Source organism: Lichenostomus cassidix, chromosome 23 (assembly GCF_008360975.1).
Source record: "Lichenostomus cassidix isolate B80296 chromosome 23, HeHo_3.0, whole genome shotgun sequence".
Classification (NCBI taxonomy): Eukaryota; Metazoa; Chordata; class Aves; order Passeriformes; family Meliphagidae; genus Lichenostomus; species Lichenostomus cassidix.
The window spans coordinates 2,987,226-3,012,121 of NC_139503.1; the positions used below are offsets into that span (position 1 = coordinate 2,987,226).

The 24,896-nt window shown below is 54.1% G+C and overlaps 1 protein-coding gene across 2 annotated transcripts; it reads left to right on the forward strand.

The window, feature by feature from the left end:
* Positions 1 to 1,194: 1,194 nt before the first annotated feature.
* Positions 1,195 to 24,365, forward strand: LOC146427825 (protein argonaute-1). Of its 2 annotated transcripts, XR_014856330.1 has the most exons (20): positions 1,195 to 1,348; positions 8,331 to 8,514; positions 9,245 to 9,365; positions 9,496 to 9,677; positions 9,929 to 10,065; positions 10,166 to 10,300; positions 10,570 to 10,657; positions 11,733 to 11,880; positions 11,981 to 12,100; positions 12,886 to 13,008; positions 13,405 to 13,538; positions 14,747 to 14,931; positions 15,076 to 15,235; positions 15,525 to 15,615; positions 17,308 to 17,502; positions 17,629 to 17,763; positions 18,640 to 18,741; positions 19,534 to 19,733; positions 20,163 to 20,658; positions 21,778 to 24,365. XR_014856330.1 is itself a non-coding variant. In XM_085081510.1 (19 exons), the coding sequence occupies exons 1-19, from the start codon at positions 1,324 to 1,326 to the stop codon at positions 20,269 to 20,271; spliced, it is 2,574 nt and encodes an 857-aa protein (XP_084937636.1). In that variant the 5' UTR covers positions 1,195 to 1,323; the 3' UTR covers positions 20,272 to 24,365. The 2 variants fall into 2 exon arrangements, 1 of the variants encoding a protein (XP_084937636.1); XM_085081510.1 differs by having other exon boundaries at positions 20,163 to 24,365.
* Positions 24,366 to 24,896: the final 531 nt, after the last annotated feature.

The window sequence follows — 24,896 nt, forward strand, 5'->3', positions numbered from 1 at the left end:
GGGCCTATTTTTATACTGTTTGGGAAATTACAGAGAAAATTTGGTGTTAATGGACTGTACCTGCCCAGAGAGGGGATTCTATATCAGAGAGATGCAATGAATAAATGCAAGAGCTGTTGGCTGCTTCATCTTCTCTATGAGGTGAGGGTTTGTCTCCTCAGACAGCTGCACTGCACTAAAAATACTGCAAGGAAGGATAGGAAAAGCTTTTGGAGGAGGCCAGAGCGTAGGAGCTGTGACTGAAACCGGGACAGGATTGTCTGAAATCCCCAGCACCTTCTGCAGCCCCGCGTCAGGTGTCAGTTCCATTTGCAGGGACGATCCTGGGGCTTTGGCACTGAGGTTATTCAGCCTCACAGAAACCTGAGGAGCTCAAACCCCAAGGTTTGCTCATCGGGGTGTCTTCCAAACATGATGCAAAGATCTCTTGGATCAAACCCCAGGAAGCCAGGGCTGAGTGATGTGTGGGATTATGTGCCACAGCCTCACTGTCCTGGCAGCTCTGACGGCAAAATCCCAGCCGGTTCCTGATCAAGCTGCTCCCTCGGCACAGCAGGAGCTGCTGCTCATTCTATGGGAGAGCAACACGAGGTGGTAATGCTTTGACAGCCTGAATTCCTGTGGCTTTTCCGGCTTTCCCACCTGATCCTGCCCAGCCAGGATCATACACCTCAGGCCCATGTGGGAATGAAGCTCCTGGGGTTTATGGTGTTAAAGTGAATGCACTGGGGTGGGATTTGCACTTCCTGGGAAGGACAGGTCTGGGAAGCGGTGGGAAAGGGATGGGAAAGGGATGCTCTGCCCGGTTCTATTTATTTAGATGGAGCAGGGGCACGGGGCGTTCCTGCCCTGCTCCTGCCTGGCGAGGCTCAGGGCACCTCACGAGTGGCTGTACAGCGGCCGATACAAGAACTGGTTCCCTGGGCTTCCTAGTCGGCCCAGCCTCACAAAATGAGTCCAAAAAAAAAAAAAAGAAAAAAAGGAAAACCCAAATATTTGTGGCAACGGCGCAGCGGGAGGCTCGGGAGCGGGCGGGCGGCGCTCCGCCGCTCTCAGGCTGCAGCGAGGCCCCGGCCGGCACCCCGCGCTGTCCCGGCGGAGCCCCCGCTCTGCCCAGGTCCCCCCGCTCCCCGCGGCCCCAAGATGGCGGCCAGGCCGGCGGGCGCCGCCTTTGTTGCGCGCGGGGCCGGGCGGCGGCGGCGCGTGCGCGCGGCGTGAGGGGCGTGAGGCGGCTGCGGCACCGGCCCCGGCCCTGCCCGGCCCCCGGCCCCCGGCACGGCCCTGCCCCGGCCCCCGGCTCGGAGCGGCGCCCGCGTGGATGGGATGGAAGCGGGACCCTCGGGAGCAGGTACCGCCGGCGCGGATGGGGGGTCAGGGCGCAGCGCGGCGGGGAGCGCCGAGAGGGCGGCGGGGGGCAAAAGGGATGAGGCCGGTGGAACGGGGAGCGGGTGTGCGGCGGGGACCTGGGGGGCTGTACCGGGTGGGGATGGGGGGGCGCGGGGGGGTGGGATGCGGAGGGGACCGCGGCGGGCGGCGATGGATGTGGCGAGGCGCGGGATGTGCGGGGGCGATGCCGGCTGTCGGGGGTGTCGGAGGCGCGGGGGGGCTGAGCAGCGGCGGTGCGGAGGGGGCTGCTGGGCCGCCGGGCAGGCGCGTCCCCCGGGTGCCCCGAGGGCAGCAGCGGTGCGGGTGCAGGGGAGGGGGCGATGGAGGGACCCGCAGACACCCCGCAGGAGGGGGCACAGGGCCGGGGGCACAGGGCCGGGGGCACAGGGCCGGGGGCACGTCCAGCCGTAGGTCCCCACAGCGCGGAGCGAGCGCTGCGCAAGGGGCCTGTTCTGCACAAAGCAGCAGCAGCAGCATCTCCCCAGCTCCCCATCCTTTCCCCCAACTCCCATTCCATCCCCCCTACCTCCCACCCCATCCACCCCTCCCGCTCCCATTCCACCTCCCCCAGCTCCAATTCCAGCCCCCCAGCTCCAATTCCACCCCCCTCGCTGACATTTTATCCCCCCGCTCCCCATCCATCCCCCAGCTCCCGTTCCCCGGGTTCAGGGAGCGGGGCGCAGGCTGGAGCTGGCGCGAGGCCGGCGACGCCGTGTGCCGTGACAGCACGAAGCGTCTCTTCTCCCCGTGCCAGGGCATGCGCGGAGCCGGGGCTGAGCATGGCCCCGCGGGGCCGAGCTCCAGAGCCACCCTGTACCCCCGTGTCCCCTGCCCCAGCCTCCGCACTGCCGACTGGGACGGGAGCAGCTGACAGTGTCCTGCGTGCCGGGCTGCTCCGCGGGGATTTGGAGAGCCATTCCCTAGGCCGTCGCATTGGCAGCCGCTCGCTCCTGTGCCTGGCCTGAGCATTGTGAACTTGCGCTGCTGAGTCGCAGAAGGATTTCGGTGCCTAAAATGAGGCAGAGGGAAGGATGGGGTGATGGAGACGTGTGTTGCTGCCCTTCCGAGGGACAGGGCAATGGGATCAGCAGTCACTGCCCTGCCACCTCACTTGTGCTGATGGGTTCATCACCCGCCGTAACACATCAGCCTGGTGAGATTTTGACATAAACCTGCGGAGTGTTTGCAAACTTCGGTCCTTTCTTGTAATATTTACTTTAACTGTGGCACAGAAATCTCCCTGTGTCTGCGTTACCTTCTGGCTGCCGGCGCTTTGTGTTTGGGCTGATTTATGGCCTCTGGAAGCTGTGATTTGGCGGCACCGCGGGCTTTGCCGGCGTCTCGGATCGATAGCAGCGCTGCCGCCTCAGGGCCACGCGGATAACACTGCCAGGCACGCTCCTACCCCAGCCTGAACTGATGCTCTTAAAGATTCTTTAAAAGAATTTCGTGTTGGGATGGGGACACACTCTGTGGACAGGTTTGGCTTTCAGTCCCTGGGCCTGTGGGGGCTGCACTGGGAGCAGGACTCCGATGCTGCACCCTTGGGAGTTTCCCTTTCTGTCCCCAGATTTGGCTGGGGTTTATCTGCTCCTGCCTGGATTCACCCTGTGTGCCAGGGACACATGAACCCCGTGTTGTCAGAGCTGCTGCGAATCCTGCCCTGCTGTGGCACCCCTTTGCTTGTGCCAGACCGTGGCTATGGGCTGAGCCTCGCGTGCGAGCTCTGATGATGCTGTGGCTTATCAGGGCAATAAAGCAGAAACTGCTGTGTGCCTGGATGTACCCAACATGGAGATGCCTGGAAAGGCAGCAGGAAAACCCAGAACATCTGACCCATAGGCAGCAGTAGGGGAGGCACACACATGCAATGGTTTTTAAAACTAAACTTATTTTCCCCCAACTTTTAGTTTTCTTTATCCCTTGCAAACTTCCTAAAGGCTGTTAATCTCAACCGTTGTCTTCCTGTGCTGAACCTTGCAAAAACCCCAATGCTGCTCCATCTGTTGGGGCTCTTTATCTTCAGGAAACACGACATTGCATATGCCTGGTTCTGGGACGGGATTAGACCGAGAAACAAAGCCAGGAGAAACACCTTGCCTGGAGACACAGCACGGATGGTTTATCTCTAAACACTCTCTGCAGCCTCTCCCTAAATCCTGGGAAGAACAAAACACAGACAAGTTATTAAGATGGCAGACTCGAGGAGGAAGCCAAATCAGGCAGAGAAGCTGCTCCTTGGGCAGGGTGATCCGTGTGGGGCCGCGGGTGGGTTCCACCTCCACACCGGGAGCCGGTGGCCGCGGTAGGACGTGGAGAGGAGCCGGCGTCGCCTTTGTCCTGCCCCTCCGGCACTGGGGGCCGCCTTTGTCTGCGACTGCCGGCTCTGCGTGTCCCTGGCTGCTGTCTGGGCAGTGCAGGAGCAGCAGGAGACCCCGCGGGGCTGGCAGAGGGTGTCAGCCTCCGCCTGGCCAGGGGCCATTAGCAGGGACCCCAGGGTCACCGTGCAGAGTCACACAACCTGATGTGCCGCCTGGTGTGCTCAGCAGGGATGCTGGCACTGGCTGTGCTGGTGCTTCTCAAACCCCATCAGAGGGGTGGAAAAGAGAGACTCCTGGAGCTGCTGGACAGCTGAGGCCAGCTTTGCAGGACCCTCACAGGTCAGCTCGTGGTCGAGCTGTGTCCACACTGCCGGCATCACTACACTACTGGCATCACCATGCTGCTCTCTGGAGCCAGAGCAGCTGAAGTGCAGCCCCTTGCTTGCGGGTGTGATGGAGCTGGCACTACTCTTGCTGATGTTCCTTGTGCTCTGTCACAGCACCCGCAGCTTCTCACTTTGGCCCGGCTCAGCCTGCAGGACTGTGAGTCCCAGGGTGCAGGGACACCCCTCCCGGCCAGGCAGGTTTATAGCTTGCAGTTTAGGGTGTCACCTGTGATTTCCAGGTGGGAAGCACACCAATGTCTTTTGCAGTGTTTAGTGTGAGGATACAAAGGACTCAGCTGCTTTCAGATGTCAGTACTGTAGTAAAACAGTTTAGAGCCCATTTTGGCTCATTTTTTGCATGCAGCCACCCCAGGGCAGGGCAGGAGCAGAGTTTGGGCAACTCAGCCTTGCCCTCAGCAGCCAGGCTCTGGTGCACAGACAGGTTTAATGCTGAGCTCTGACAGCTGCAGTCGGAGCCTCTGTCCCACGTGTGCATCACCTGCTGAAACTCAGTTTGATGTCAAACTGTAAAGCACCCATGGCTATGTGACCCTGGCAGTGCTCAGGGCTCTTGGGAAGGAACAGGCAGCAATGTCTGGGTTGGCAGAGCTGAGATGGGGCTTTTTGAAGTGTAGGCTGTATGGGATGGCGTTGGTCACTGCTTAGAGCCAGTGGTTTTGAACGTGTCGAGCATGGAGACTGGGAATGCCAATTGCTCACCCCACCAGCAGCTGCCTTTCCCACTGGTAGTGCCCCTTGCTTTGCTCCCCCACAGGGATTTCACTTCCCAGGGGGTTTCTGGGGTGGTTTAGGGTAGGCGGTGTCTCAGGGTGAGGATGGACCACGCTGCGTGTCTGGTGGCATTTGTTGTGCCGCGGCCCCGTCTGCACCTCTCCGATTCCCGGCTGTATTTTGGCGGGTGGGCGTGCGGGGAGGGGGCCGGCGCGGACCCGCCGCCGCCGCCGCAATAAAACTCCCTTTTGTCTGGGCCCCGTTCCCGCGGCCCCTCGGCTGAATGCGGCGCTGGAGAGGATTTCAATGACATGGTAATTTCATGCCGTCCCACCGGCGGCTTCGCCCGGTGCAGGCAGCTGTTGGGCAGCGGGTCGTGTTCCCCAGCTGTTACAATAAATAACAGAAACAAAGTGTATTCCAGCCCTAATTACCTCAAACTTGCTTTCACCTCGGTGATGCTGCCCTCGCCGCCGTCTCTGCCCGCGGTACTCGGCGCAAGGGCGGCGATGCTCTCGCCGCCGGCGCGTCCCCAGGGCACGGCTTTGTGTGCGAAAGTCTGTGATTCCTCCCGGGCTGCGGAATTTCTAATGGCAGCGGATTTCATCTCGCTCACTGGCCGCATTGTGCTGCAGGAACAACACTCGCCCTGCAGCCCCCGGCCCCGGCGCTCGCATTTACATGACAAAGTGGGAGCCTGTGCAGCTTCGCCATGGAGAGTCGAGGTATGCAGGAGCCAAACCCCCCTATGCAGGAGCCCCCCCATGTGCAGGAACCCCCCTATTTCCATGCACTTTGGGTAGCTTTTTAACAAGGCTTCTTCTTGCTGGCCTCTTTTCTGTTGCCCTGAGCCGGCTGCAGGCATGAAGTGCCTGGGGATGACAGTCGAGCTGCCTGGGATTCCCTGGCAGCATCCTCTGAGCCAGGAAGGTGGCTTTCACTGAGGCAAATCATGGAGAGACCCTGAGCGCCCTAGGGCAGGAATGTGGCATGTGAAAGGATGAACCAAGCCTGCATGTTCACCAAAGAGTTTTGGGGTCTTTCCCACCTGGGCTGGAGCAGCCAAGGCTGGGTGAGAGCTCGGCTCACATGCTGGAGGTGCTGCCTGGGCAGCTGCTTTGGCTTGTCACATTCAGGGACCATGTGTTGTGGTCACCAAAATAAAACCCTCCAAGTCAGCCCAGGGGTGAACTTGCCGGTCCTTGATGCTGGTCACGGTCCTGCCCTGGTCTTTGCAGAGCATCTCCTATGCCATTGGGCACTGCTCCTACTCCCTCTGGCCACACTGCCCATTTATCTTACCCTGTGTTTGCTGTATCTCCAGTGTCCCATCAAAATTCTGAGCCAACATTTGTGTTGCTGGAGGCTGGTTCCTTCCTTCCCCTGTGATTCATGAGCCTAATTGTGGGGTGTTATGTTCATGAAGCATCTGGGGATCCTCCGGCAAGAGGGTTTGTATGGCAAAGGCTTAGTTTTGGAGTGACTGAGGCACTCCAAAGCAGTGCTGAGTGTGGGATTGGTGTGGGCCAGTTGGTCACACCTCTGCAACTCCTGCCAGCCCCGAGGTGGCTTCAGCTCCTCTTGGGCACCCAAGTGCCACTGAGCAGCTGTCAAGCTGTAGCCACTGCCCTGTGTTCCCTGCATCTGCAGGGTTACCATGGGCACATGGAGTCACGGTCCTGCTCACACATGGCTGCCGTGATTGTCTGGGGGGTGAGATGATCCAGAGGAGGGGAAGCTGTGGGTGCTGGCCTTGACGTGGCTGTAGGCAAGGCAGCAGAGAGCTGCTGTCCCCCAACAGATCTTGCAGGTGGGCGGCACGGTTCCTCACTCAAACTCAGGGACTGGAGGCTCCAGCAGCACTGGCAAATACCTCTTTGCTTGTGAGCCATGATTTAAAAATGCATCAGCTCGCAGCCAGGGAGCTGGCCACTGCCAAGAAATGTTGATCATGTGGAGACATGACTTACATCGGGAGCAGCTCATCTGAAAATCAGTTCCTTCAAATGAGCTGCCTCCGGAGCACGGCACAGACATTTTTTGGGGGTGGCTGGCAGTCACCCTGTCTTGGGGCAGCTGTGGTGCCTGCACAGTCTGAGCCCTGCAGTGGACTCGGGGATCCCCACCTTGCTCCAAGTCCTATGCTGCCTTGTCCAAGGAGCTGCTGGGGCCAGGTTAGCCCAGGCTTGGGTATCCTGGCAGATTTTGGATCTTTCGAGCTCCTGTCACAGGGCAGAAGCAGGAGCAGAAGTTGGCTTTGGAGCATTAACTTCGGCAGTTCATCCCCTGGACACTTGCAAGAGTTTTCCCATCCCCTCAATGTCCTGCAGCACTGGTGGCCTTCCATCGGCAGGAAAAGCCTTGCAGAGTTCGGGTGCAAAAGTAAAAGGCAAATTTGAAGCTTAGTTTGCTGCTCTTCTGTTTTTCTGCTTCTGGTATTTTTAGCCTGGAATGGAAATTTGGATTTAAAAAGAAAGTGGATGGGAGAAAGGGGTGCTAAAAGCACCATGTGTTCAGGAGCTTGAATTGGAGCTGGGATGCCATTTGTGGGCCGATGTGGACAGTTGGCCGCGCAGATGGAGCGCTCCAAGTACCCCCACGCTCACTCCCCACTCTGGCCCAGCTGGCTCGGACCTCACAGGGTTTGAGGAACGAATAGAAGGTGCAAACTGGGAGGGGTGGTGATGGCCAAAGTGGGAATGGGGCACAAAGGGCAGAGCTCACCTCAGAAAGCAGCAGGGTGAAATGATTCCTTGGCAATATTTTAAGATGCCTTTGAGTTCTGAGTGTGCGGTTGATTTAGAAATGCAGCTTAGTCCTGTAGCCACGTGCTGATACCATCCTGTATCTCTAGAGCTTCATAAGTGAGTCTGTGTAATGGGAATTATGGAAAAACTGGTATTTCCCTCTTTACAGGTCCCCACACTAGAAGTGGGGATTAGGGGTTGGTTTTTGTTTGTTTTGGGTTTTTTTTTTTGCAAAAGCCAGCAGTTCAACAATTGTGTAGTGCAGATGGAATAATGTGTTTCCTGTTTCTTGTGTCATCATCCCTCCAGCAGTGAGTTGGGATTTGCTGGAGGATGGAGGGGAAACACGTGTCTGTATGTCCCTGCTGACAGAGTATCCAGGGAATTGCATCCCCTTGGAAAGGGGCAGATGTACAGTTCCGTGACAGTGGAGCTGGTGCTGCTCTTCCATCAGAGGCAGCAGTGCCAGAGTCTGTGCCAGGGGAGTTGGTGGGGCCACTGTGGCCTGGCACTGCCCTTCAACAGCTCAGCTGGCACCAGTGCTCCCCAGATGATGCCCAGGGAAGCTGCTCCCAGGTGTGCTGCTCTGAATTCTCCCACTGCCACCTCCTGCCAGAAGGAGGGGTAGTGGGAGACCTCCCAGTTCAGGATGTGTTGATGGAGGGTGCTGTGACTCTCTGAGCTCTGTCTCTCTGTCTGTCTGTCTGTCTGGGTATGGGGTCCCTCCCAGCTCTCCTGACCCGTGTCCTCTCCCACAGCTGCAGGCGCATACCTGCCCCCCTTGCAGCAGGTGTTTCAAGCACCACGTCGGCCCGGGATAGGAACTGTTGGGAAGCCCATCAAGCTCTTGGCCAACTATTTTGAAGTGGACATTCCCAAGATCGATGTGTATCACTATGAAGTGGATATCAAACCTGACAAATGTCCACGCAGAGTCAACAGGTAAGGCAAGTATTAGAGGGTTTGGCACTTGTTCCCTGCTTCCAGTTTCCTTGTGGAGGCTTCATAAGTGCCTGTCTCTGTCTTGGCAATAGAAGCCATTAGGGTGACTGTTGTGGCAGGGGTCATGGCACTGCATGATGCCCACAGGTAGCTGGACCCCCCAGCCTTGTTCGTGCAGCAGTGCTGGTTCCTGGCCTGGGAGCGTCAGAGGTCCAGAGCCTCAACACAATCCCTGCTGCTCCAAAGCAGCTGTGCTATTTTGGCAACAATCCCTGATTTAAAAATAGCGAGCCCAGACCTTCAGGCCATCGTGTACTTTTCTTTTCTTTGTTTTCCTTTTTGATGTGCTCTTCACTGCCTGTCCCCTCCTGCCCTCATAGCCTGGGGAGCTCTGTGCTCCGAAGGCAGGCAAGCAGATCCTGCACGTGCTTTCAGCAGCAAGTCACACTGCGGCAGCTCTGGCTGCTGTGCATTCCCCCCGTGCCATGTACACTGCTTCCTCCCCCCAGTGCCAAAGCCTGCCAAAGCCAATGTACTGAGCTGTGAGACAAGGCACATGGCTGCTTGTCCAGGGACTTTCCTGCCCCAGGGCTTTCAGCTCTGCTCCAGTTGCCCCAGGGAGGGAGGCTGGGATGGACTGGACCAGTTGCAGAAGGTATCGGGCTATAAAGAAAGTGACAAAACAAACCTCTCCCTTCTCTTCTCCTGCCCCTCTTTCTTGCCTGCGTAGGGAAGTTGTGGAGTACATGGTGCAGCACTTCAAACCGCAGATCTTTGGTGACCGAAAACCAGTCTATGATGGGAAGAAGAACATCTACACTGTCACAGCCTTACCCATTGGGAACGAGCGGGTAAGAGGGGGCAGCAAGTCCTGTGCAGGCACCGTGACCTTGATCCTGCCTGGAAAAGACCAGCAGAAAACAATCCCACCTCATTCCTGTGGGGATGCCATGGTCACTTTCTCTTCACTCCTGCACCCAGGTTGACTTTGAGGTGACGATCCCAGGGGAAGGCAAGGACAGGATATTTAAGGTCTCTATCAAATGGATGGCCATTGTGAGCTGGCGCATGCTGCACGAGGCCCTGGTCAGCGGACAGATCCCTGTCCCACTGGAGTCCGTCCAGGCGCTGGATGTTGCCATGAGGCACCTGGCTTCCATGAGGTACTTGCACCTAGGGACAATGGGACTGTGCCAGGGAGGGGAGGGGACTGCTGCCCTTGGCAGGCTGTTGTGGCTGGGACTGGCCTTGACAGCTGTTGGAGGAGGCAGCTGTGCCAGCCATGTCCTTGGGTGCTCCTGCAAAAGAAACAGAGGGGGTGATGCAGCTGGCAGGGTGAGTGCCAGCTCGGGGGTCTGGGGGTGCTGCTGTGGGGCCAGTGTGTGCCAATGACATGGATTGCCCCCGTTCACAGGTACACTCCTGTCGGCCGCTCCTTTTTCTCCCCTCCTGAAGGCTACTACCACCCCCTGGGAGGGGGCAGGGAGGTCTGGTTTGGCTTCCACCAGTCGGTCCGGCCTGCCATGTGGAAGATGATGCTCAACATCGATGGTGACGTTATTTCTCATGCTGGGGAACTGCAGTGGGGGGGTTGTGTGTGTTTGGGAAAGCTGGTTGAAAGCAGAGACACATCATAGTGTCTGTCCCACAGTGTCGGCCACTGCCTTCTACAAAGCCCAGCCTGTCATCGAGTTCATGTGTGAGGTGCTTGACATCCGGAACATCGACGAGCAGCCCAAGCCCCTGACAGACTCACAGAGAGTGCGTTTCACCAAGGAGATCAAAGGTAGAGCCCTTGGGGAGCACTGGGACCTGTACCCTGACACTGGCTGTGGCTTGTGTCTCACCTAGCCCCTGCAGTGAGCTGGAGAGACAGGGGTTGCACATTTTAAATGTCTCCTGGGGCACCATTCCATCCCTCGTGCTCTTGTTGGGGTGTCTGCAAGCAGGGAATCAGTTAAGGAAGCTGTTGGCAGTGTCCCGGGGAAGTTGGGCAAAGGGGAATTGCTCCCACCTTCACCATGACTGTGCTGTGTCTCCCCATCTTCACATCAGGTCTGAAGGTGGAGGTGACCCACTGTGGGCAGATGAAGAGGAAATACCGTGTGTGTAACGTGACCCGACGGCCGGCCAGCCACCAGACGTAAGGCGGGTGGGCAGATGCCCTTGGAAAAATCCACACTGTTCTCCTTAACAGCTGCTGGTGTTGTTGGGGAGAGCTGGACAGGAATCTCCAGTCTTTGATGGCAAAAGGAGACGTGTCTGGGGCTCTGCAGCCCTGTGCCATGTGTGGAGTGGGATGTAGGGAGATGGGAGTGCAGAGGATGCTGTGTCTGGCAGGCGGAGCGCGGCGGCGGGCAGGAGCTGACATGCCAGGAATTGTCCTAGTTTTTACGTCCGGGTTTGGTTTTCTTCATTCTTAAAATAGTCAGAGCAGAGACTTTGTCAGGGACTACACAAGTGTCTGTCTTGGAATTTTTTGTGTATGCCTGGGAACAGGCTGGGCCTGTGCACCCCTCGGTGTCCCCTGTGCACCAGCACCCTTGGGTCGCAGCTCTGGGGCTTGGTGAGCGCAGGAGGAACATGGCACCTCGCTGAGGTAGTCAGCTTGGCTCTCCTGTAATTTTGGTTCCATAAAGAATATCAGGCCACTTCTGCATTTTCATGGAGCTGGGAGCAGCTGGTGCTGGTTGAGGATGGGTATTGCACTTCAGCTGCGGATATTGTGGCACCCCTCAGCCTTGCAGACAGGAAGTTTGATTTTTTTCCCCTTCTGTTTTTGAAGGGAAATGTTCCACTCCTGCATCCCTCTGCCCACCCTGCAACTGCTGTCCTGTACCTGGAGAGACCAGTTAGCCTTTCCCTGGAGCTCAGTTCAGCTCCCAGGGAGGACACCAAGCACAGAAGCCCTCCTGAGTGCCAGTGTGCAGTATTTTTGTGCCCAGCCATGGCATGTGTGGCACGTCCTGTAATAAACATTTGTCCTGATTAGCTGGATTAGTGAGGAGAGTTTTATTTAGGGACCTCAGTCCCACACTGGTGTCAGAGTATTCCTGACTCCATTTCTGCAAATACCACTGTTGTGCTTTTTATTTTGTTGTATGGCAGCTCAGGGTGGGAGCCTGGCAGCTCCCTCTTCCCAGCTGCAGCACATAGTGCCTGAGGCCTGGAAGTGTCTGTTCTGAGTAGGTGCATCCCTTGTGTCCTGCCTCCTCCAGGTTCCCACTGCAGCTGGAGAGCGGTCAGACAGTGGAATGCACAGTGGCTCAGTACTTCAAGCAGAAATACAACCTGCAGCTGAAATACCCCCACCTGCCCTGTCTCCAGGTTGGCCAGGAACAGAAACACACATACCTGCCCTTGGAGGTGAGTGTTGGCACCTCTGGTTTGGGGCTGTGTTCAGCTGTGGTCCCCCGTGTCTTACCTGTCCCCCACACGTGGCTGCTGTCTGTCCCCTCCTGTGCAGGTGTGTAACATCGTGGCAGGCCAGCGGTGCATCAAGAAGCTCACAGACAATCAAACATCAACCATGATAAAAGCAACAGCCAGGTCTGCCCCAGACAGGCAGGAGGAAATCAGTCGCTTGGTATGTGGCATAAGTCCCTTGAGGGGATGGGGTCAGGGCTGTGGCACCAATGGCAGGTTATGGCACTGTGTCTGTGATGGACATGGCCGTGGTCCTGCTCCTCAGCTGCTCTGCACTGGAGAGCTGTGACCTGCTGAGAAGGTGTGGGTGAGGTTAATGGTGGGGTTTTATCCCTCTCTTCCCACTGAACCTCTGAGCAGAGGTGCCTGTATGTGTGTAATGGACACTGGCACAGGGGAGTCCAGCTCAAAGTGACCATCAAAATGCACGTGCACCAAGTTCAGGCCCTTGCACTGATGGAACCAGACCCAAATGATGGAGCTAAAAATAGGAAACAAATTAGAGACATGCCCCTGGCTGTGGGTGTACTTGGGGCTGTGTGTGGTGGGGTGTCAGTACAGGAACTCTGTCTGTGCCTGGCCACTGGTTAATGGAGATGTTGTTCCCCAAACATGCGTGTCTGGGCTTTTGAAGCCAGGGACATTTGGTGTTCCTTCTGGGACTCTTGATGAGTTTCTTGCAAGTCCAAACCTCCCTGTCAGTCTTAAATCCCAGGAGCAGGCTTTGCTGCTAGTTGCATTGGTTAGTGTGTTTCAAAATCAGGTCCCCATGGGTCAGTTTGCTGGAGGGGGTTTGGGCCTCAGTGTTGATCTGCTTGCCCTCCCCTGATGGAGCTGCTCCACCTGCAGCTCTGTGGAAAACAGGGTTTCAGGTCCCCAGCTGCAGCTGCCCAGGATGCAGCAGTTGTTCTCACTCCTTCCCATGGCCCTTCCTTCCCTCTGCAGATGAAGAATGCCAGCTACAACCTGGATCCATACATTCAGGAGTTTGGGATCAAGGTGAAAGATGATATGACGGAGGTGACAGGGCGGGTCCTACCAGCTCCCATCCTGCAGTACGGCGGCCGGGTAAGCAGGGCTGCCCTGCCTGGGCTGAGCTGTGCTGTGCAGGGAGATGCTGTCACACCTCGAAAGGGTGTTTCTGAGCAAAACTTTTGTTACCTTTATGTTAGAGCTGGAACGTTTTATCAAAGTGTTTGCCTTGGGTTTTTTTGCAATATAACTGGTCTCAAAATTGTACCCAAGAGTCATTGGTGACAAAACCATGAGCTGAAGGGGAGAGGGGTGCTCAAGGTAGGGCAGCTCTAGTCAATTTTCTGCTGAGGAGCTGAGCTATGGATTGCCCATCACCAGGGAGTCAGCTCCGGCTCCAGCACTGGGACAGGGAGCACAGCTCCGGTCCATGTGGGGGCTGTGGGGCCGGGCAGGCTGCGGCCGCACTCTGACCCTCTGTTTGCCTTGCAGAACCGGGCCATTGCAACTCCCAACCAGGGCGTGTGGGACATGCGAGGGAAGCAGTTCTACAACGGCATTGAGATCAAAGTCTGGGCCATTGCCTGCTTTGCCCCGCAGAAGCAGTGTCGAGAGGAGGTGCTGAAGTAAGGAAAGGGGCAGCCCATGAGGGTGGGGGGAGCCAGAGGGCCATGGCTCCAGGTGTGGCCACCCTGCTGCTCCCAGCCTGGGGCTGCGTGTCTGGCATTGTCAGTGCTGGAGCTTCAGGGAGCTCTACTGCTTGTGGTACCAATCTTATGTGGGGTGTCCAGTTCCTGTTGCTTTTGGTTTTTCCAGAGAGCCTAACTGTCCCAGCTTTGTGATGGTCCCTAAGCCATCACAAAGCTGCCAGGTTGCAGTGAGTACCTGTGAGCTGCCAGTCAGGCTCTCCTTGATCTACTCTGCATCAGGGAGCTGCAATATTGGAAGGTGAAACTGCCAGCTCTAAAGCTGTATTGAACTCCTATCTGCATCTCCCCAGAGAGAAGGGGTTCTGGAGGAATATTTGATTAGAAGTTTCCCCAATAATTTGAAATTATGCAGTTCATCTGGCAAGCATCCTAACTTCCCATGGGTTCTTACAGACAAGTTTTGGACTTTCTGAAAAGCTTTGGTAGCTTAGAGAATATGTTTCTGTAGCAAAGTGACATAGAGCAGGAACAGTTTATTTGATTACGGGAAATGGTCATTTGGTTTTGGATTCTGCTGGTGCCTCAGGTTTCTGGTGACTGAGAGTGGATACGTTGAGGTCAGTGCTTTGTGTACCTCTTCTGGGTGTTTGGCACGGTCATTGTTTGGGGTTTGGAAGATCTCAGAGAGCCCATGTCTGCAGTGCCTGGGTGCAGGTGGGAGTGACGCCGCACTCCTTCTGTGATCCCTTTGCAGCAGAGCTGTGAGCCCTGTGTTCCCTCTGGCTCTTGCATCAAATCAATCTGTGGCATTCCAAGAATCCAGAGTGTGGCTGAGTTGGGGTGAGTGCAGGCTGGCATCAGCTTTGAAGTCACCTGGGAAGCAGCTGTCCTAGGCAGCAGATCTGTTCCCAGCTTCTCCAGCTTGCTGAGGGAGAAGGGCTCAGCTCCATTGCATTAGAAAGAGTCATTACGTGGGTAAGAGAGCACTGAGAGGGGACAGTGCAGCCCTGACACATGGTATTGTGTTTCCTGTGCCACACATGTGCTGAGTGCCATAGAGCCACCACCTGGTGATGTGATGGGCCTGTCTTTGTTCCATGCTGTGACACTCAGCCGTGGGGCTCTGCACGCAGCAGCACAGCTACAGGAGGGCTCAGGGCTCACAGCTTTTCCTCCCGGCACAGGAACTTCACAGACCAGCTGCGCAAGATCTCCAAGGACGCCGGAATGCCAATCCAGGGCCAGCCCTGCTTCTGCAAGTACGCCCAGGGTGCAGACAGTGTGGAGCCCATGTTCCGACACCTCAAGAACACCTATTCAGGGCTTCAGCTCATCATTGTCATTCTGCCAGGGAAGACACCAGTGTATGGTGCGTCTGGGGCGAGTACAGAGAGAAGGGCTTTGGTCTGGCTCAGCAGGGCTGGCTCCTGCAGGGCTTTCTCTTCCTATTCCTGAAGGGTGGAATGGTGCAGTGCTGATTGATTGTGTGCTCACCTGCTTCCTCTGCCCACAGCCGAGGTGAAGCGTGTTGGGGACACTCTCCTGGGAATGGCGACACAGTGTGTCCAGGTCAAGAATGTGGTGAAAACCTCCCCGCAGACCCTTTCCAACCTCTGCCTCAAGATCAACGTCAAGCTTGGCGGGATCAACAACATCCTTGTGCCTCACCAGCGGTTTGTACTGGCAGGCTGCTGCCTCATAGTTTTGGGGCTGTATCCCAGGTCTCTGGTGGTGCTGCCTGCCTGGCTTTACATGGAGAAGAGGGGGCCTGCATAAAGTAGCTCTTTGAAATGGGGGTTTGTAACTTGGTTCATGTTGTTGTTAACGAGCTATTAATGTGTTCAGGCCAGAGCTGGAGGTCAGGAGATGTCCTCGATGTCATCTGCTCATCTCCATTGGGTTGTACATCACCCTGAGATGGCCCCAAAGGTTGACTGCTTGTTTTCTCTTCTCTCCCACCAGCTCTGCTGTCTTTCAGCAGCCGGTGATCTTCCTCGGAGCCGATGTCACTCACCCGCCAGCAGGAGATGGGAAGAAACCCTCCATAACAGCTGTAAGTTTACAGCTTGGTGCCCAAAAACCCTCCAGGATTGCAGGAGCTGGAATGGGACTCGTGTGTCCCTGAGGGGGCTATGTTACTGCTGTCCCCATGATGACACTTCTCAGGGTGGCTCTGTACCCTGTCAGGTGTTTTGATCCCAGTCCTGGGAAGGTCCCAATCCCTTCCTGCCTCTCAGCAGGGAAGCTGCAGTTTTTGAGAACCGCAGGGAGACTGGCAGCTGCCACCAGATGGGGCTCATGATGTGCTGGCCCGGAGTGTGGCCCTGAGTATGCCAGGAGCTTGGGTGCTGCATGGAGTCATCCTGGGGCATCCCAGTCCAGCTGCAGCCCTGAAGGGACCTTCCCATGGCAGGAGAGCTAGAGTTTGGACATGAGGGAGACTGGGGTGACTGGGCTTCTCAGTCTTTTGTGAAGGAGGATTTGATTTCTCCTCAAATGAATAATGAGCATCTGTGGAGCGAAGTGCTGCTCAGTGCCAGCGGGGCCAGGGACAGCTAGTGCCTTCCATCGCGCTGGGAGACACTGCCCTGTGCTCGTTGCCATGCAGGATAAGGACGTCAGCATTTTCCTATTAAGTTCTTAACTTTCCAGGACTCACAGCTCAGGTTTTCCTTGGCATGCAAATGCATCTTTGGAGGAGTGTTTTTTTCTTAATTAGAAGGGGTTGGGAAAGGCTTTGGGCTGTTTGCTGTAGGTGTGGGTGGGACAGAACAGTCTGTTTCCTGGCGGCAGAGCTTCCCCTCTGAAAACATCTTCTGTGGTTTGTGCAGGACCACTGGGGCTTTTTTCTTCATTTTTGTGAAAGCTTTTTTGAAGCTGCAGGGGAGAAGGGTAGAGCCTTTGGAGCAACTTGACCTTGTCCTTGGTGTGTTGTTGATCAGACAGTAGAAGTGGGTGTGTGGCTGAAACTAAAGGAACTGTTTCTATTGTACACACTGGCTTCAGTGGAAGAGTCCCAGCCTCAGAGCTCAGTTTGCAAAGCAAAAGTGAAAGTGTTGGGTAGAGCAGGGGCAGCAGATTCACACAGCTGGGGATGTGGAGCCTCTGGTGCTTCCCCTCAGCTTGGGGGACATGGTGCAGTCGCTGCTGAGCATGGGGAGTGAGGCAGCTGGGCATTTGTTCCCCACCGTGGGCCAGCACCTGATTCACACTGTGCCCCCAGCCCTTTGTCACAGCCAAACCCAGCTGCTCCTGACCTCTTGCTCTGATATGTCTGAGGTCTGCCCTGTGCTGTGATGGGAACTCCCTGCTCAATGGCTGCCATGCAGTGACTCAACCTACCACATCCTTAGGCAGCCTGTGGCTGTCTGGGGCAGCCCTTGGCAGTCTGGGGCAGCCCCACTCCCTCTCACTGCTGGACAGGAGAAGTGAAGCAAGGGCAGAGCAACAGCAGTACCCACAGCCACAGCACTCAGTGGCACCAGCCAAAGTTGTCTCACTGGAAATTCCCGTAAATGTTGCACAGGGCACGGCAGTGTGACACCAGGTTGTGGCTGTGACCAGGGATGTCCCTTTTGGGCACTGATTGCCTGTACAGTATTTGCTGTCCCATCTGATCTGTGAGTTCAGGTGCTCTGCCCATGGCCAGCTGTGCATGTGGGAAGCAGGTAGAGGCTGGGAATGTTCCACATTGCCCTTGTTCTTCCTGGTGTAACTCGTGGGCCTGGCCTGTCTGTTGCTGCAGGTTGTGGGCAGCATGGATGCCCACCCAAGCCGGTACTGTGCCACGGTGCGTGTGCAGCGTCCTCGCCAAGAGATCATCGAGGACTTGTCCTACATGGTGAGGGAGCTCCTCATCCAGTTCTACAAATCCACACGCTTCAAACCCACCAGGATCATCTTCTACCGCGATGGTGTTCCCGAAGGGCAGCTCCCACAGGTGAGGAACCCTCAGATCCCCATTGGCCAGCAAGGCACCACCAGCTCCTGTGAGGTTCCCTAAAGGTGCCCAGGGACAACTGAGTGCCAGTGTGTCCTCTCATTCTGCGTGCCATTGTCTCTCCAGATCCTTCACTATGAGCTCCTGGCAATCCGAGACGCCTGCATCAAACTGGAAAAGGATTACCAGCCTGGCATCACCTACATTGTCGTCCAGAAGAGGCATCACACCAGACTCTTCTGTGCAGACAAGAATGAGAGGGTGAGTGCTGCAGGGTGCCGGGGCTGGAGGCAGCTGATTCATCCCTGTCTGATGGAAGAGCCAGCCCTGGCTTTGCCGAGAGGAAATCTCACCCCTGGCAGGAAGAGCTTGTTCTGAATGAAACGTGCTGCTCAGTGGTCTCCTACAGCCACATGGATTAGTCTGCTTGTAGAACCCCAGCCAGCTGTTTGCTGTTATTATGAGTTACTGGGTGCTGATGATCCTGGTGACTCTTGAAATAGCCTCTGTCAGCTTGAAAACATCTGTTGTTTTGGTGATAGCTGGAGTTGATGACGTGACAGGTTGAATAACCCCTTGCTTGCTCACAGCTTGTTCATGTGTGCTCTGCAGTAACATTGATTGCTGTCACTTTTCCTAGATTTCATCTGAATTTACTGGTTAGATTGAGTCTAACCAGACTGCTCCATGTGAACAGGAAGATTTAATCTTGGGAACTAAGGGCAGTTTTTGACCAGGATGTAAAAGCCAGTGTCTTGTGGCACAGACTCCAGCATATGATCTACAGAGATCTCTGGAGTTTTGCTCACTTAATCCTTATCTCTGGGGTAGGATGGGCCCCTGCCCAGCCCTCACCCTGCTGCTCTCTTTCCCATGCTGTTGGCTATGTGTCCGTGTCATGCCTGGTGTTGATGCCTGCAAAAAATGCCAGCAGACCTATTTAGGCAGGGAGCAGAGTAGAATGAGCTGCTTCTGTCCCCCCTGAATGGGCACTTGGAGACTGTCTCTGCTTCTCAAACTGAGATGGGGACACTGCACCATGGCCCTGGGACAGGGCAGCTGTGTTAAGGACAGTCCTCTTGGCAACTGGAAATAACCAAACTCTGCAGTGTTTGAATCTCTTTCTATTCCCTGCAGATTGGAAAGAGTGGGAACATCCCAGCAGGAACAACAGTGGATACCAACATCACCCACCCCTTTGAGTTTGACTTCTACCTGTGCAGTCATGCAGGCATTCAGGTACTGTGCTCCAGCACTGGCTCTTGGGATGCTGCTGGGTTTTTTGGCTGCTGTTGTAGATTGTGCTCTCCTGCATTTGTCTCAGCCCTGTCACAGCACGGAGATGTGGGCAGTTGGATTTGAGGATAGTTGGATCTGAGCTGCCACTGCGGTGGTTTGGCAAGCAGGTGCTGGGTTCATGCTGCTGCTGCACTGTGTGGCACATACTCGGTTTCTCTCCTGGAGCCAAGGGTCTCTCCTAAGAGATTTTCCTCCTTTGGAGCAGCCAATTCAGCAGCTTGTCAGCTGGTGTCTGAGCGTGCCGGGCTCGCCAGGGCGCCTGGTCGTCAGCAGGGACCTGCTGTCTGGTCGTGGGCGGGAGAGCTGAGCCAGCCGTCCCTGCCTGCTCTGCAGCTGCCTGGCTACAGGCAGCCAAGATTAGTCAGAAACTGGACTGGAAAAACTGCACTCGTGTAATCTGCAGCTGCTTCCAGAAGGGAGGCTGCTTGGCTTCCCCTCCCCTGCGCAGACAGCGGGAGCCAGCCCGGGTCGGCGAGGATGCAGTGGGGGATGCAGTGGGCTGTGTGGTACATAGAGAACAGGCACCAGGCAGCAGTGTTAGTGCTGCTTTGCACTGGGTGCCATGGGCTTTCCTGCCTTGCCATGTAGGGTTCTCACAGCAGGGAAGCACAGGCATCTCTCCTGCCCAGGCTCACTGACAGATCATTTGGCTCAGGGAGGGGATGATGAGGATGCAAGGCAGCTGCATCTGGGTGCAGGCAGCACCTCTCACCCTGCCCCTCTCCTTCCCAGGGCACAAGCCGGCCGTCCCACTACTACGTGCTCTGGGATGACAACCGGTTCACGGCGGACGAGCTGCAGATCCTCACGTACCAGCTGTGCCATACCTATGTGCGCTGCACCCGCTCCGTCTCCATCCCAGCCCCAGCCTACTATGCCCGGCTGGTGGCATTCCGGGCAAGGTACCATCTCGTGGACAAAGAGCATGACAGGTGAGGGGCACAGCACACAGCTTTGGGAGGGCAGAGCCAGGCGTGGGTAGGGGACCTTGATATTTGGAAGTGCCTGTGTTCGAGCAGTGCTGCAGCACGGCCTTTCTAGGGGAAGACCTGCACACAGCTGCATCCTCTTGAGGTCCAGCACAGGGGGAACGGGGATAATGGAGGGTTAATTCCTATCCTGAGCTCATCCCAGGCTTGTGGGAACATCCCTGGAGTGTCTGAGCATTTCCAGCTGCCTCAAGGTGCTGGAATCTCTGCAGTCCAGGTACGATCACTGGCATGCGCAGCATCCCTGTGCATTGCAGTGAGGTACTTTCCTGTGCTGCCAGCACTTTGCTGATCCCCATCTCCAGAAGAGTTTTTCAGTGTTCCTGGGAGTAAAATATGAAATAATTATGCAGTGATTTCCTTGATTTTCAGTGGCGAGGGCAGCCATATATCTGGACAGAGCAACGGCAGAGACCCCCAGGCCTTGGCGAAGGCTGTGCAGGTTCATCAGGACACTTTACGTACCATGTACTTTGCTTGAAAGCCTAACTTTTGTTACCTCACTCAAGAAAGCTTTCAGATTTGTAGGAGCCATACAAAAAAGGAAGCATTGGGACACCTTGTTTTTTTTTTCCAATGAGAAATCACTGCAGGGCAGGCAGCGTCGACTCGAGGCAGGAGACCAGCACCACGAGACAGAACGATCCAACACCTTTGTAGGATTGGAAGAGACTGATGATGATGATGATTATTTTTTTAATTTTTTCTGGCTTTGCAAAATTTTGACCTGACCAAACACATGAAGGCATTCAAGGGAAGGGATAAAACTCCCGGGAGGCGGAAGCAGGTTTTCATTTTTAAGATGCAATACTAGAGACTCCTGACTGTGAACTGGCGGCTTTGGTCCTCCGTTGCCCACCAGGCGCTGGTAGGTATTTTTTGTGGGGGTTGGGGGGAGGGGATTTTTAGAGCCTTAAAACAGAAGACTAGATTTATAAAACTAATATTTTAGATTATGAGATGCTTTAATGGGTTGAGGGGAAAAAAAAACCAACTAGTTTATAGGAGAATTGTAACACTAACAGTTCCCCGCCCCTGAGTAATTCCCCCCCCGGATAATGTAAGGCACCCTAGCACTTAGCTCAGAACTGAAAACTGTCTTCCTCGTGTTACAAGCTAGTCAGCTGCTGCCGCTCGAAGCAACAGTCACAGACTTTTCCAAGGGTGAGTGCCTTACTATGATGCTGCAAAATTTCAATGTTTTTAATCTTGTAAGGAAACTAGTAATCTTGTCTTGATGGTGGTCCATATTTCCATCGGAAGGAGTTAATTTCTATGGTCCTCAGTTGCAGTTTGTGTCAGATCACGACCTCACGGTGGTTAAACCCCATTGAAAGATGTGCACTTTCATACAGGACACGTTTAATGGCTGCTGACCCATTTTTGTTTCCAATGTACTACTTGTTATTTAAAACTGTTTCTGACAAATGGGGGCATCTCCATCCCATGAGGACAGAAAGCGCTATCCTTTTTTTTTCTTTCTTTCTTTCTTTTTCCCCCTCTGAATTTTTATGATGGACACCGGGATTTTTTTACTAAACATTATTTTTATACTATATTGAGTCTGTTGCCAAAATCCACAAGTCATTAACATTCTCAGAGTTTACATCCCCACACTTCCTGAGGCTGTGTGTTCACGCCACAGTTCTCCCAACATTTCTGTCTGATGAGTGCTGCTGACTGCAGCCCGTGCCGTGCTGGGTGCTCTGCAGCGCCCATTGCCCGTGTGCATTTGGCACGTATCTGCCTGGGCCAGCTGCTTTCCCACTTCCCTACCACATCCCCCCCTCCAGCACCTCCAGGCTCTCACCCTCTCTGCTGCTAGGTTTTGCTGCTCTTTGTGTCATGGTATGACTGCTCTCATGCCCAGGGTTTTGATTATGAAAGCACACCAGATTGTTCCTTAGAATGATGAAATCCTTGTTGTTGTCATGGGGGAAACTCCTGATTTGTGTTTGTACCAGGAAAACAGCCTTTTTCCCCACAGGGACCTGGTCACTGCTTTTCAGACCTGTTTTGCTGCACAGTGACCGTACGCACGGCGACGGGGCCATGGTGGCAGCTCAGTACCAATCCAATATCATCCGGGCACATTATCTGGGGTTTTTTCTATGAAAGTGTTCACAGCGCTTCCTTCAAGAGATAAACGAGGCGCACGCTCCTGCCACGCTCTGAGGGGAAGAGCTCTGGTATCATTTTCCTGCCGAACGCGTTTCCCAGGCAGCCCCACGCGAGTGCTGCCCCTGGCCCACGCGCGGACAGAAGCACATCTACACCTCTTTGGTTTGTACTTTCTGACGTTGAAACTTGCCTTGCCTTCATGAAAACCACACCGGTCATGTTGGCCCATTGAGCTGTCCTAACCCCGGGAATTCACTCTTCCTGTTTTCTTTTGGGGCAACGTGTTTGTGAACAGTGAAGACATCACTATGCTATGCAAACTAAGTGCTGAGCCCACTGATGTCACATTTGGTGAAGATCCTACGTTTAGCACAGTCCTGTTTTTCCTCAAGGCCACAGTGTTTGGTTCATATCCTCCTTTGCACCTTGTGTCAACCTCCACTGCTGTATATCCTCAAGGTGACAGAGAGGAGACCAGGAACTATCTGTGGTCAGTAGGTAGGGAACTCTTAGGAAGGCTTTTAGAGCGTAGGGAACACATCAACACTAAGTGTCAACATGAGAAGCCTACATTCCTCTACACAAGTGCCTGCATAGTGACACCAATCAGCACCTCCATCTCATCCTCCGAACTCTGGCTTGTGTTCATTGAAAGCAAAACGATCTCAGAGGGGCTGTTCCCGCTCACCTGGTGTTAGAAAGCTCCTCATTAAGAATAAAATCGGGGTCAAGGTCAAGGTTCTCTCTGCAAATCAGTTTGTTCACCAGCATTACACCGGAACGCGCCTGGCTGCTGCTCTGCAGCGAGGGGCAAAGGTATTTTGGTTCCTTGTTTTTATTTTAGTGTTTTAGTTGGGTCTAGAATTCTGAAATGTCTTTTAGTAGCTGTGGCATAGCACGTGCCATTTTTAACCATTTGAAAAGAGATAGTGTGGGCATTTACAGAAACAGCTTGTTGCTCTGTAACAATTTTTTTTAACCTTGAGACTTGAAATGTAAAATGGACCTTTAAGATTTGCACTCATTTGTAAGGTGGCTGTTCATAGAAAACTATGAATGAAGACTTGCTGATGTAGCACCTACTTTTAACAGCAATTTTAACTACACAAAAGCTTCACAGCTTCTGAAACTCTCAGCTGTTGACTTGCAGATCGTGTTCTGCCCTTATTTCACCCTCTGCATTGGGTTTTCATGGTTTTGGATAAACGAAAAAGCCAAACTCAGTAGCTGCTGTGCCCTTTAAACCCTGTTTCCACTTTGAAGAAGTTTAGAGAGGTTGGAGTGACCCGCATGTTTTCTATACTGGACTATGCACCGTACCCTCTCCACGCTCCAGCATCGGCATTTCTCCCCTTCTCTTGTCCGAGATGCAAACGAGTAGCTGCATGTTGAGGTGCGTTTTGCTGCCTGTAGCGGATAGGTGTTACCCCAGGTACATATCAGGATCTGTAGTTAGCCACAAACCCCACACAGGCATCCCGATTGGCTCCGAGTCTCTGCCTTCTCCATGCGCACGAGTTCCGTCTGCGACTGGAAGCATCGCTGGGTGCATGCAGTTCTGTGGGAAGAGGAGTAGCTTTCATTTACCCGTTGAATGCTGTTGTTTCCCTTATCTCATATCTGAGCAGAATGGGGCGGGAGGGCTGCTCTGCCCTCTCCCCGCAGCTTCCAGGGCAGTTGGGGTGTTCTGGGATCGCACATGTCTCAGTGTCAAACAGCCCAAGCATCCAGCGTTGCCTCACGGAAGGTTTTCTTCTTGGAAAATCAGTGTGAAATAAAAGAATGTGATTGTTTCAGGAAGGGAAGCCAGACAGCAGGAGAGCAATAAACAAGTGAAATTCATATCTTGCCTGAGTGATTTGCACTTCAATAGTTGTGAAAGAAAATTTCCAGGACTCCAGTGCTTTTGTGTTCGATTTCCAGCCCCTTTCGTACCTCCTTTCTACGAGCAAGTGTGGGACTGTACATAGGGTGTTTACAGGACGCTCCGTTTGGGTTGTTCTTTTTCTTGTGGGTTTTTTTTGCTCTAGCTTGAACTCTGTATGGTCCATTTGTTAAATAGCCGTGAACAGTTGATGTACAGTACTTACTAAACAAGCAGCAGCACAAAACTTATTTTATTAAGAAAATATGGCTTATATTTTAAAGGTTGAATATCAATTTTTTTTTTTGTATGCGTGGAATTAAGACTGGTAAAGAGTAACAAAATCCTTGGATTAGGCCAAAAGAAAATACTGTAAGATCCTAACCACCTCTTTATTAAAGAAAGCAGTATGATTAAAGAGCTCCAGAACATTGTATTTATATTGGATTTGATTTAATTGCCTTTGTGGATTTTTTTTTTTTTTTTGCCTTGGTCCTGATTTTTGCTTGCAACTTCGACTTTGCAGTCCCAAGTGTCTGTTACCCTGTAACTGTTGGCAGAAGACCTAAATAAAAGCAATGTGAATATGTCGGGGTGACACTCCTGAGTCACATCGCGTGGGGAAGGGACATGCGCATCGCAGCCATTCCCTCGGGAAAGGCTGGGGGACAAACAGGGAAACACTGACTGGAGCTGAATTGCAGCAGACACTGCGGAGGATCCAACACTCCTCACTGTCCAGATCTCAGTTTAATGAGAGAAACACTTAAGCAAACAAATACTTGCTTAAAACTTCTGGGAATACAGTACAATTCCACTTTTTATTAAAATGTCACCTGAGAACGGATTGAATTTGGGCTCCTGGGTTATTAGATAACAGAAATTTACATCAAAATCTGCTGCTCCTACAGCCTCACCAAGTGCTTCAGGGGCTCTTGGCTCTGAGGTGCTTTAAGGACAGATTTCAGACTCCTTTTGGATTGAGGTTAAACTTGATCCTCTGGGTTTCTGCACTGCCTCATGTTTTGCATTTCCCATCATGTTTTACATTTCCCAGCTTTGTAATTCTTGCAAACATCCTAGTCTTATCCAAAGCCGGCAGCTTATGCTTGAGTTTCAGG

Bases quoted from the DNA above. Each gene is read 5' to 3' on its own strand.
- LOC146427825 (XM_085081510.1), top strand. From the start codon at position 1,324: ATGGAAGCGGGACCCTCGGGAGCAG. The intron at 15,616-17,307 runs GTAAGTTTACAG...CTGTTGCTGCAG, and splicing joins AGAAACCCTCCATAACAGCT to GTTGTGGGCAGCATGGATGC. The intron at 17,503-17,628 runs GTGAGGAACCCT...TTGTCTCTCCAG, and splicing joins CCGAAGGGCAGCTCCCACAG to ATCCTTCACTATGAGCTCCT.